The 11,677-nt window shown below is 37.8% G+C and overlaps 1 protein-coding gene across 1 annotated transcript in view; it reads right to left on the bottom strand.

Moving 5' to 3' along the window:
- Positions 1-11,200, bottom strand: part of KCNU1 (potassium calcium-activated channel subfamily U member 1) — a 117,866-nt gene extending 106,666 nt beyond the window's left edge. Inside the window, exons 1-3 of the mRNA XM_019662958.1 lie at positions 11,006-11,200; positions 8,192-8,311; positions 4,269-4,369 (exon numbers count right to left, since the gene is read on the bottom strand). Coding sequence (XP_019518503.1) covers positions 4,269-4,369; positions 8,192-8,311; positions 11,006-11,200 — 416 coding nt within the window. The remainder of the gene's footprint in view (positions 1-4,268; positions 4,370-8,191; positions 8,312-11,005) is intronic.
- Between the last annotated feature and the right edge of the window lie 477 nt (positions 11,201-11,677).

Raw genomic sequence — 11,677 nt, 5'->3', positions numbered from 1 at the left:
TACCTCTGACCTCTCCAGAATTGTGGGTCAGTGCTTCATGGGGAGAAGTGTTTCATTGCTTTTTGGAGATCCCAGTTAAATTCATATTAAAATTCAACAAATACGTCTTTAGTACCTATCATGACCCAAAAATTATTTCAGTGATTAGGATACATCAGTGAATGACATATACAAAGATGCCTGCCTTTATGGAACTTAACAATAGATAGATAATTAATATGTAATTTATATGGTATCTTAGAAGATGGTATGGTATCTTCTAACTTACATGCTAGGAAAAGAGACTGAAGTTAAGGGGATAAGAAACTCAAAAGGAGGGACAAAAGGGTTGCAGTCTTGATCATATTTAATTGCTAAGTGTCCCATTTGTGGTTCCCTTGAATTGGGTGAAAGCATATTCTCTCATTGGTTGCTCACAAATCTTTCCTAAGTACACCTCACACTTCTATATTCTGCTGGAATCCCTACCCTCCAGATGCCTTCTTGAGCAATTAAGAGAAGACTCTCACATGGCATCCACATTCAGCCTACGGGCCAGCTCAAGTGCTCTTTGCCCCAACAGACACTGGAAGGATAGAATATCTCCAGTGTGGCAACTGGCTTGTCATGGAGAAGCTAGCGGGATAGTCCCTTATCACAAATGAGCCACATGTCAGACCTCTGTGTCCCCAAAGTTCCAAGGGATACAAACTGAAATTTCTGAGTGATATCTCTTAAGCCTCTTTCCTTAGGCTTGACATGAGAGAAAAGCACTCTCACTCCTCTGCCACAATACAGCTTTTCCAAAAACCTCTTCTATTTCCAACTTACCCTAACTTATATGCGATTGGGTAAGATACTAACTGGTTTTCTTCCAACTGCTTTGTACATGGCAGTGTTGTAGCTTACTTAAAGCATGGAACTTGTTACTGGTATCTATTATCTTGGGGTCGTAGCTCTTACTGTATGTTCCATTTTAACATCTAAGATAAGTGTTGATGAGCTATTACTAAGTTTGTGGGTCTCACAGAGATATCCAGTTAGGAATGTAGCCCAAAGCTCAGGAAAAATATTGGGAGTGGATATGTATCAGCATGTTGATAACCGTTAATAAATAGTTTTCATGAAATCTTTTTTCTTCTCTTTACATACAACTATATATTTTTTCTCTCTTACTAAATCTCATAAGTGATTCTTCAAGTATAAATCACATATTGACAGGCTTTCAGAAAGATGGTGACAGGCCATATGTTTACACTCTCCAAGCCACAGAAATTAACAAAAAAAAGAAGAAAAAATTAGTTTTATTGAAACTAAGAATAATAGCAATGTCATGCCACAAACCTAAAGAATATTGTCCAGAAATAATATATAAGAAGCAGTAAAATGTATACCAAACCAAAAGAAGGCACTGGAAGCTGAAAGCTTGTGAACACTATTCAGTGAGTCAAGCAGAAATAGGGGATATGAATAAGTCTGAAAAGACCTGTACATTTCTCCTGGGTTGGGGTGGAGGGCAAAATTTAGAAGCGCTGGCTGTTTGGCAGGGATAGAAAGCTCTCCACCTGAGGTATAGGTTGAAGATGGCCACAGATCCAGAGGGGTCTAGAGGAGACACTGAGGCCAAGCAGTTGCTAAGGAGGATCCTTTTAGCTAGCAGCAACACTTCTTTTTCTCAGAGGCACCTTGGAAAGTGGTCAGAGAAAAATAAACGGAAAAATTCGAAACCTCATCCAGAGAGAGCCTTGTCTGCAGAGTTGTTGGCCATGGCATTATCCTCCAGGGTTGTCTTTGTGAAAAAGCACACGGTAAATTGAGACTTTGAATTCCACAGTGGGGCTTAAAATCCCCTATATAGTTGGTAGACAGTTATGGGTGTCTTCAGAATACAAAGAGAGGCCAAAACAGTTAACAAGGGATATTACAAATACTCTAAATCTTCATTTATGAATATTAGCCTGTGAACTAACGGAAAATGGAAAATTGTCAGTTACATGGGAAATGTAAGAAAACAGGAGAGTCAGGCAGGTAAAATAGACAAAATGCCTCCAATGAAAGAGTTAACATAGACTATGTAATTACACTTTAAAAAATTATAATTAGTATACTTAGTGAGATTCTAAAAACCTGTTAAATAGTATTGGAGGGTTAAAAAGGCTAAAAGGGAATATGGGAGTAACACAGAGGTTGTAACTACAAGAAGCTACACCCCAACACTGGCTGGGAGATCAACAAAAAGAGGTTAGGATTTTCGATATTTCATACCATACAAGAGGTGCCCTTTGGAGTTGAGATTCAGACCTGGGAGAAGGGACTGTGACTTGACCACCTCTGAGGAGATGCTGTGAGCCTGGTTCTGGCAGTGTTGGGGAGAAACTAGAAACAGGATCTAAGTACTTCCACAGGAGTGAAAAGCCATTGATTAGGTGAGGCTTAAAAAAACAGATGCAAAACACAGGAGAGGCAATTCGCTTCTCCTCCTCTAGGCTTCCTATCTCCTCTTGTACCCACTATTAACAGAGCCTAACTATGAGCATCAGAGAGCTGGCAAAAGAGACGTTTAATTGCTGAGTCCTGGCCTCACATCACAAAGCAGAAAATAGAGCTTGAATTTGGAGCTGAGAGACAAGAGCTTAGTGTCTCAAGTGGCCTTAAGTGCTAGAAGACATTGAAACAGCACTTACAGGGCTTTCCTGTCAAGATGGTGGAGCAGGTAAACACTGCTTTCCTCCTCTCACAACCACATTAAAATTACAACTAAACTACAGAACAGCCACCATTGAGAATCACCTGAAGTCTAGCTGAACTGAAGCCCTACTTCTAAGGACATACAGAAGAAGCCACCTCGAGACTGGTAAGCAGGGCAGAGATGTAGAATGGTATGACCATTATAAATTGGAAGACATATCTCAGCTGCAACAGTCTCCCTGGGAGGAACAAGGAATCCTAACCTCACATTAAGCTTCCTAGCCCAGGGTTCCAGTGACAGGGAAAGAAGTCCCCATAACTTCTGGCTGTAAGAACCAGCAGAGATTGTGGCTGAGTGAGATGGAGGGTGGCTAGGGTCCCAGGTGCTCCTCTTAAAGGGTCCACGCACAGACTTACTCTCTGATGGACTCACTCACTCTGAGCTCAGCACTGGGGCAATAGCTCAAAAGGTGCCAGGGACATATGGGGACAAACTGAGATGTCTGGCTTCAGGTTGAGGGCTGGAGGGGAATCTTTCTCCCAGACAGAAGTGCTGGCCGAATCTATTGTACCTTTGTTGAGCCCTCCTCTGTCCCAGTGTTCAGACATGGGTGCCATCATATCTGAATCTCCATCAACGTGGCTAACACCATTTGATAGCCCCACCCTGGTGATTTGATGAGACCCCACTCCCACCCAACTTTCTAGCACACCCAAGGCATTTCCACTGGCTTTTCCATAGAAACAGCCCATCTTGGTTCATGCTGAGGACTTTCCTAAAATTTCTTAAAGGTTCACAAACTCCAAACAAGCAGCATCTGGCCTTGGTGTGCCCCATACCTCTTGCTGAGCAGCCCTAAGCCCACTAGAGGCAGCTGGATTNAAATCTCTGTGGTGTTCAGGCAGGGCCACCTGTCACACAAGCATAGAGGCTTCCGATCTTAACTTCTCCATCATGCATAAACATTTAGCAAGGAAATCCACCTGGCCTGTATGTAGCATTTAGTGCTTTTAGTGAGAACACAGAGGCATGGAGATTTTGAGAAGGTAACGTAAGTCCAAACTGCTTCAAACTTTAGAAGTACTGCTGCTCAAAGGTATAATAGCTTGAGTTTTTTTTTGTTTGTTTTTTTTTTCCTTGAGACATTGGGTGGCTCTATTTTTGTAAGCAATAGTTCGCTATTGACACTGGGCAGCTTTCATGCTTAGACAAATTGCCTTACATTCCTAGCCAGTAAAGGCACTGTCATTAATAGCAAATGTATAGAATCCAAACCTCTCTCTGAATTGCTTTGATTTTTCACTTGGGGGGGTGGGTCGGGGGGGGTCGGGCAGAGAATTAAACCTTAAATGCGCTTACACACTGTAGCTCTACAAAACAAAGAAGAAACAAAACCTTCAAAATAACTACAAACTTTGCAGCCAGTGTGTGATGTTAATACAAGGGGAAAAAGTGAATAAGTGATACCTTGGGAGCTACGGGATTTCCTGATTTTTGCACTGAAATTCTGATGAGAAACGAGTTGAATTGAAGGTTTAGTTAACATGTTAATTTCCTAATCCAAATCAGTAAGTGAGTAGTGGGCAGGGCTAGCATTTACCTGGTCTTGATGGCTCTCAGAATTTGCAAGATTTGAGGGAGTTCTAGCAGCCGCAACGCTCTTAAGAACCTCAAACCTACAAAGCAATTGAAAGGAGAAAGCTGCCAAAAGAGAGCGTTACTCCAGGGATTGGTCTGAATTATAACACATTTGGGACTGCTTATAATCTTTCTCTTCCTGAAATGCTCAAATATAATATATTATATTATAATATCATAGGTTAAATAGCATGTGCTCTACTTCAAATCTGGGTTCTGACACTTAATAGCAGTTGTAATCTAAAGCAATCCCTTCAACTTCTCTAGTTCCTCATCTGTAAAATGGGAACTATAATAGTACCTACCTCATAAAGTTGTTGAGATAACATATAGCATATCATAAGCACTACTGACATTTTACACTTCGTTGACCCTTCTTTAGAATGGAGAGCAAATTATCCATAAACCACTTAAACTCCTGACTATAGAATTTCTATGATGTGCTCCTCAGTGTTTGTATGATGCTTTATATTATGTAGTTAGATAATAACAATGGCAAGGAATATATTGTAGATTATAAATAACAATATAAAACTACATAAAAACTGGGCCGGCCGAGTGGCGCGATGGTTAAGAACTCGCTTGGGATGCCAGAGAGCCCCGGTTCGGATCCCACATGTGAGGGCCAGTGACACTGGCCTCTGCAGCTGGGATGCTGGGCAACAGCTCAACCTGGAGCTGGGCTGCCATGAGTCGCCGGCGATGGCGTGGGCTGCAGTCCCTGTGGCAGTGGATTGCCATGGGCTACTGTGTGTAGCCAGCAGCCAGCGTGAGCGGCCAGCAGCCNGATGAGCCATAATTTTGATTCTAAATATTCTAGCCATCACAGCAACAGAGAAACATAGTTTATTATACAATTAACAGCATACCCACTACTCCCCCCCCCCCCCCCCCGACAAAAAAAAAAAAAAAAAGAACAGATTGCTTAGGTTTAGGATGATATTTGGAACTAAATTAAGAAGAAAATCTCCCACAGATAATTGTAAAACCATACCTTGTGATAATGAAAACAAAAAGCCCATAGAGGTGATTAATACTTTGCCATGTTCGAATCTATAGAAGGTATTCTGTTTTAAGATAATATTTTTTTCCCCTTCGATTATTGGAATTTTCCTTGTGCTCCTTATTTTCCATCTTTTTTTCCCCTCCTTTTTCTATTTGCCTTTTTCACCTTCCTCTCCTCCTGTCCCTCCCCCTTACTTTTCTTCTTCTTCCATTATTAGGTGGTTGTCCACCTTAATACTCCCCCAGAGCATTAAGGATATATTTAGTCTGTAGATATTTTTGATTTGCTATCTTTTAAGGTTTGCATATAGATACAGTGTGTGCCTTCATTGAAAATAATAAGTGATTGTTTTCTTTCTTTTATTTTCTATGTCCTGGGACTGTTTAATTAATTAGCATTAGAGAAAGCCACTCATTGAAGATTTGGTTCACTAGACCTTGCCATAGGAGGAGGAGGTGATTCTGGTGATGATAATATAGGTCTTTGACAACATCTTTAATTCTTCTAAATATTTGGTTTGTTTAAGTTTCTTTCTTTTATGGTCAGTTTTGGTCATTTATATTGTCTTAATGAATCATCCGTTTTTCAAATTTAATTGCAAACTTATCTTTCAAATTCCTTTTTATTTGTACTTATTTTTTATTTTAATGTCTTATTTCCTGTGTATTTGTTTTTTTCCCTCTTATCCTTGGTTAGACTAGCTATTTATTGATTTCTCTAGTTTAAAGTTTGTTTAAAATAATCATCAGCTGTTTTATAATTCATTAATTTCTGATTCTCTTTTTATATTTACTCTGCTTAAATTTAATGTGTTTTACTTCTCTCACTTTTTGAGATTGATAGTTAATTCATGTATTTTAATTTTTATGCAAATAAGTTCTTATTGTTATGCATTTAACCCAGAATCACTCCTATCTTATACTTTAGATGTAGGTGAAAAGTGGTGTTTTCATTATCTTTACACTTTAAATATACTGCAATTGTTATTTGATTCCTCTGAGTTAAGAATCATTAAAGAGAAAAATTTTTTAAATTCTTAGCTGTAAGATCTTTGTTTTCCATTCGTTTTTTTCCCCCTGAGTTTATTTATTATTTTCACCTATTCATTGCACTCTGTTAGTTAATGTCATCTGTCTGTACTTTGTATGTTTTACAATTGGGATTTTTTTGTGGCCTAATATATGCTGAATTTTTACAAATATTCCGTAGACACTTGTAAGTTTAATTTCTGTTTTCAGCATATGGAGTTTAATAATTTCAATCAGCTCTCATTAATTAAGCTACTGTGGTCTTATTTATGATTATGATTATTTTTTTTTCTATTTAGTATGTCCTGATATGAGATAAGCAAACAAAAAGCTCCTACTACCTATGTGTTTTCAGTATATTTTTATTTCTTATATTTTTCATTTATTAATTATTTTGAAGTTACATTTTTGATACAGTGGTATTCATGATGTCATATGTTGGTTGAGGTTGGTTATATTTATCATTACAATGGTTATGTGTTGAATTGTGTCCCCCAAAAGGATATGTTGAAGTCCTAAAACTCAGTACCTCAGAAAGTGATCATGTTTGGAAATAGGGCCTTTGCAGATGTATTCAAGTTAAGAAAAGGTCATGAGGATGGGCTCTGATCCAGTAAGACTGGTGTCCTTATAAAAAAAGGAAATTTGGTAGATGGCATAAGTTCTCTTCTGCCTCACCTCAGTGACTTTAATACATTATTTCCAGTATTATCTTCATACAGTCAAACATGATTTGAACATTTGAAGAGATGATAACCAAGAAATCCCTGTTATAATCAGAAAGAATCACAAATCTTTCTCTAACAGGTCATACTGACAGGGATTTCAGAAAAAAGAGCAAAACTTTAGAAAGAAGAGAAAGGAGAGGCACATTTCCAGATGGGTCAACATCCCCTGCAGATTTTATCAAAGCAATTTTACTTACATACTTCCAAATACGTTTTAAAAATTAATTATATCTGAATTAAACGACAATTAGAAAAGAGCAATGTTTTCACTAATTAACAGAAAAGCAGAGGATAAACTCTAGCTCACATGTCTACTTCCATCATACCACCATCTGATGGCAGTATACTCTCAAATTACAGATTCCGATTTTTTTAATTTTTCAGCTCAAACTATACTACTGAAATGATGATCAGTGCAATATTCATTTATAGAGCATCTGCTATTTCCAGACAATGGGATATAAAAATTTCCATGGCATAATCTATTCTCTGAAGGAACTCACAGTACACTGGGGAGAGAGGCATATGCATAGATAATTTTAATAACAGTGTTCGATGCATATTATAGAAACTTAGACTGACGTTTTAGCCTAATATGGAGATAAAGTAAGATTTCCCCAAGGACGTGATGTCTGGATTGAGTTTTAATACATCCAAGTTACCCAGATTAAAACAGAAAGTAAAATGATAAATATCATAGAAAGGCAAAAAAAGATTAGTTTGTATAATGAAGAAATAAAGGAGGTTAAAATAGCTGTGCATTTCAGGCCAGATAATCCACCACCCATCAACATTTCTTGGACATTTACTATATGCCAGACACCCATACAAGGAGAACAAAATGCATACCACCTTTGCCCTAATAAAGCTTTTCTTCTGGAAGATAGGCTGACAATAAATATAAAATATAAGGCCAAGTAATAATATTCACTCCAAAGAAAAAGCAAGCAAAATAATGGATAGAGAGGGTAGACACGGAGACAGTGGTTGGGAGGTGGTGATATTTTAGATAAGGCCACCAGGGAACATTAGATGCTTACCTGGTGATAAAATTATATTTGCTGACTATAATCATGCTCATGGCTAAAGTTTGTTAGCAAGGTGACAATGAAAATATACTTACCAACACTTGCCCGACAAATGTCTGTGCTGAAAGCAGCATTTCTATACGGTCACGAAATACTCCATGGAGGTGGAGACTTTTAAAATGTTTATTAATGGTGATCTTTGACAAGATTAGTTTCTAGAAGCAACAGAAAGAAATTGAGTGTGAGCTGGATCTCAGAGAAAGCAATCTGATTTATATTTGTTGATAAATCCTCCTACTGTGGCATCAGCCCCAAATCACTCCACTTGGTCTAACCAAGGGAACCCTGAAGTTGCTCATTCTGTATTTCATGAGATGAATTTTACTGGGTTTGCATTTTACTGGTCTTCTGCACAGCTTTTTAACTCTGAATTCTACAGTCTTCATCACGCCTTTCTCATGTACTCTTAGTCCCAGACCCTTCAAAATGACATTATTGTAATGATCAGGATGCTTTTTTTCTGCTCTGGGAACAGCTGTCTTATGCTTTTACTGTCAAGATACGTGAACAAAGAAAAAATATTACAAATTGATTTTTAGGTGATTACTTAACATTTTTAGATGATTACTTTTCTGAGAGAAAAAGAAGAAGGGAAGTTTTAACAACTTGATGTTGCTTTTTAGTTCCTATCTGGTATCATATCCTGCTGAAATTATAATCCTTCCTCATATTTACAGAATGCCTTTACTTCTTATAGTTGAAATTTATAATAATACTATGATGTAGATAAAGTATGATTAAATCCATTTTATATTGATAAGGAAACCGAGGTATAGAGAAATTAAATGACTTGCCCATGAACAAGCAATCAGGAAAGGCTGGAGTCTAAACTAACCTCCATGTCTGGTGATGGTCTTGAATTACCACTGAGAAAGATGTGAGCAAGTTAGGACTGACCACCTCATGTTGACTGGACCCTCTGAGTTTTAGAAAAGCTCATTTTATGTGGGGCCAGGGTTTTGAAATGACTTAATTTTCTACTCATATTTTCTGAGCAGAAGAGAAGTCTCATTAAATGACTATTTATAGAGTTCTTATGTTGATCAATGATTTGCCCTCTGACATCTATGACTCATCATGTGCATTCTGGGAATGTTGTTTGAGAATTGATGTTTTTAAATATTCAATAAGACATGAATATAGGACACTCATTTGAATTTCATTATAAAATTGATAGTGCCTTCTGTGGAAAAACAAATTGGCCCTAAGATGTAATAAAATCATATTATAAATGTAGTAAACCTTTAAAAAATGAACATTTAAGGAGAAAATTATGACTCTCTCCAAATAATTTTTAAAAGAACTTTTGACAGTACCCAGATTTGTGACATTTTTGTATTAGGTCAACGTTCCCAAAGGCTTAGAGAAAAGTACAGCGCTCTCAATTTACATTAATACAAAAAATTGTTGAGAAGTCGCTCAACTTTTATCAAAGTCCTCAAGATTCTAGAGCAGAACAGTATAGCATTATGGTTGCTTGGACCCCATTTCTTAACAGTTTGTAACATTTGTCTCCTATTTGAAATTAAAAGGTACCTCTGGACTGAAGGGTAGACATGAATTACCTCCAAAGAAAAATGCGAAAAACACAGCAACTAATTGTGGACAAATGGGTTTTCACATTTTTGTAACCACACACAAATGAATGAAACGGGAAGAAGATACATTTCCGGGAGTGGAAGCATAAGAAGATTAAATAATTCTGCCGATTCAGCTGTGCATTGAAAAAACGAAAGGAGGCAGATTCACCATACCCATTTGTGTATTCAGTATTAAGAAGTCAATACCCTAGAATTCTTTCCCCAATTTTTATGTCACTGATTAAACTCTTTAATCTACTCATAGAAATAACTAGTAACAGAGTGAACTCATTTAGGAACAAAATCTATAACTTTAATGTTGGGTATCTCTGGAAAGCAGAAACCAGAATTCCATATTATGAGATTGCCCATGACCTTAAAAAGTTAGTAAGTTATTATAAATTCTGTTATTTTATGTCAGTGTTTAACATTAAGAGACATTTTAAAGCAACTTTTCAATATTAATTATAATACACAGGTGAAATGTGTTCTGTTATGGAAACTAACTATAGTCTATCAGAGAAATAAACAAAGTTTGGGAAACAAAACACACAAGACATAATATAACTCTTTGCCTTGGACCACCCGTAACAGAATAGCCATTATGTACTCATAGCATTTGAGAGTTTTATTTGAAGCACTAAAGCAAAGTCTTATTTGGGTAATATACTACTGTTCTTGTCATCATCATTTGCCAGGTGTTATTCAATGGCACCCACTTTTGAAAAGCTTGTTTCAGCATGAAAAGTGTCTCTGCATTCGAGGCTGGATTGCAAGTGCGTGTATACATGGGTTTCCATGTGTAGGCATGTGCACCTCAGAGTGTTGTGTTCACATGGTATACGGAAGGCAGTGTACACATGTGAACACATATTCACGCGCATTGGATTTATGAAAGTGACTTTGGTGTCCCTTTTTGCCTCCCTCATAGGACTTAGTGCAATTGTCATTTTAAAATTCAAAATAGAAGCATAGACATAATGATTGTGGGGTTTTTTTTTTTGAAGTGACCTCTGTTTCCAGAGCTAACATACATCATCAGCCATACAAGACATTTCTTCTCCAAGTGGTAGGAGAGGAGGCCAGACCCTGTACCTGAGGCCTGTTTTTCACCCAAGCATGATCAGCCCCTTTCTAAGGCACCAGATCAGAGTGGCTGGCTCGATTAGCCTATGAAAGCTGAGTGAAGCCTTAATTGTTTTGTAAACACAAGCACATGTCAAACCTGTCTCAGCTTCATACAGTAGGATTGCAAATAAGGAAACTGACCAGGAGAAATCCTGTTCCCTTGATGTTTTGCCATTTTTTTATGGCCCTCCACGTTAACCTGAAAATGAACAAGATGAGAAGTCCGCTGAAGAAGGTCACGAAGGAGGAAAGAATAAATGCGGCCTGGACCTCAGTTGTACACGACGTTTTGACCAGGCCTTCCCCATTATCATTGTGTGACTTGCTTGGAAACATCAGGAAACCGAATGGTCAGAATTCTATGATGTCATGATCACGTGGTAATGATTCCAGGAATTAAGAGTTCAGTGTACTACAGAGTCCTAATGACGGGTACAATAACAATGAGTGGTTCTAAGAACAGGGTTCAGCTAACCACCAAGATGTTGACTCATAGGATGGAAATGAATAAAAAGAGGGAGAAGGTGAGGGTCCACAACACGGATCTTCAGAAGACATGGATTCTAGATCTGATTCTGTTACTTACGTTCTCTATGATCTTGAGGAAATGCCATCCTTTGTGGCTATGGTCAGTGGGCTATCTATTTAGTTTGTGCAGTCAAACAATTTCAGAGCAACTCTTTTTGAGTGAAATGATAGCCAGCCATCTGTGTGCCAATGAGTTGGTTCTTCATTTGAGCGAATGCCACATTCTCAGTAAACTTGGAAGGACAGATGAGAGGAGAACGCCAAGATATTTCTAGAAGATGTTTC

The sequence above is a fragment of the Hipposideros armiger genome, unplaced genomic scaffold (genome assembly GCF_001890085.2).
Source record: "Hipposideros armiger isolate ML-2016 unplaced genomic scaffold, ASM189008v1 scaffold_384, whole genome shotgun sequence".
NCBI classification, from domain to species: domain Eukaryota; kingdom Metazoa; phylum Chordata; class Mammalia; order Chiroptera; family Hipposideridae; genus Hipposideros; species Hipposideros armiger.
Note: the sequence above shows the minus strand (reverse complement) of the source record. Positions and strands in the feature narration are given on the sequence as shown.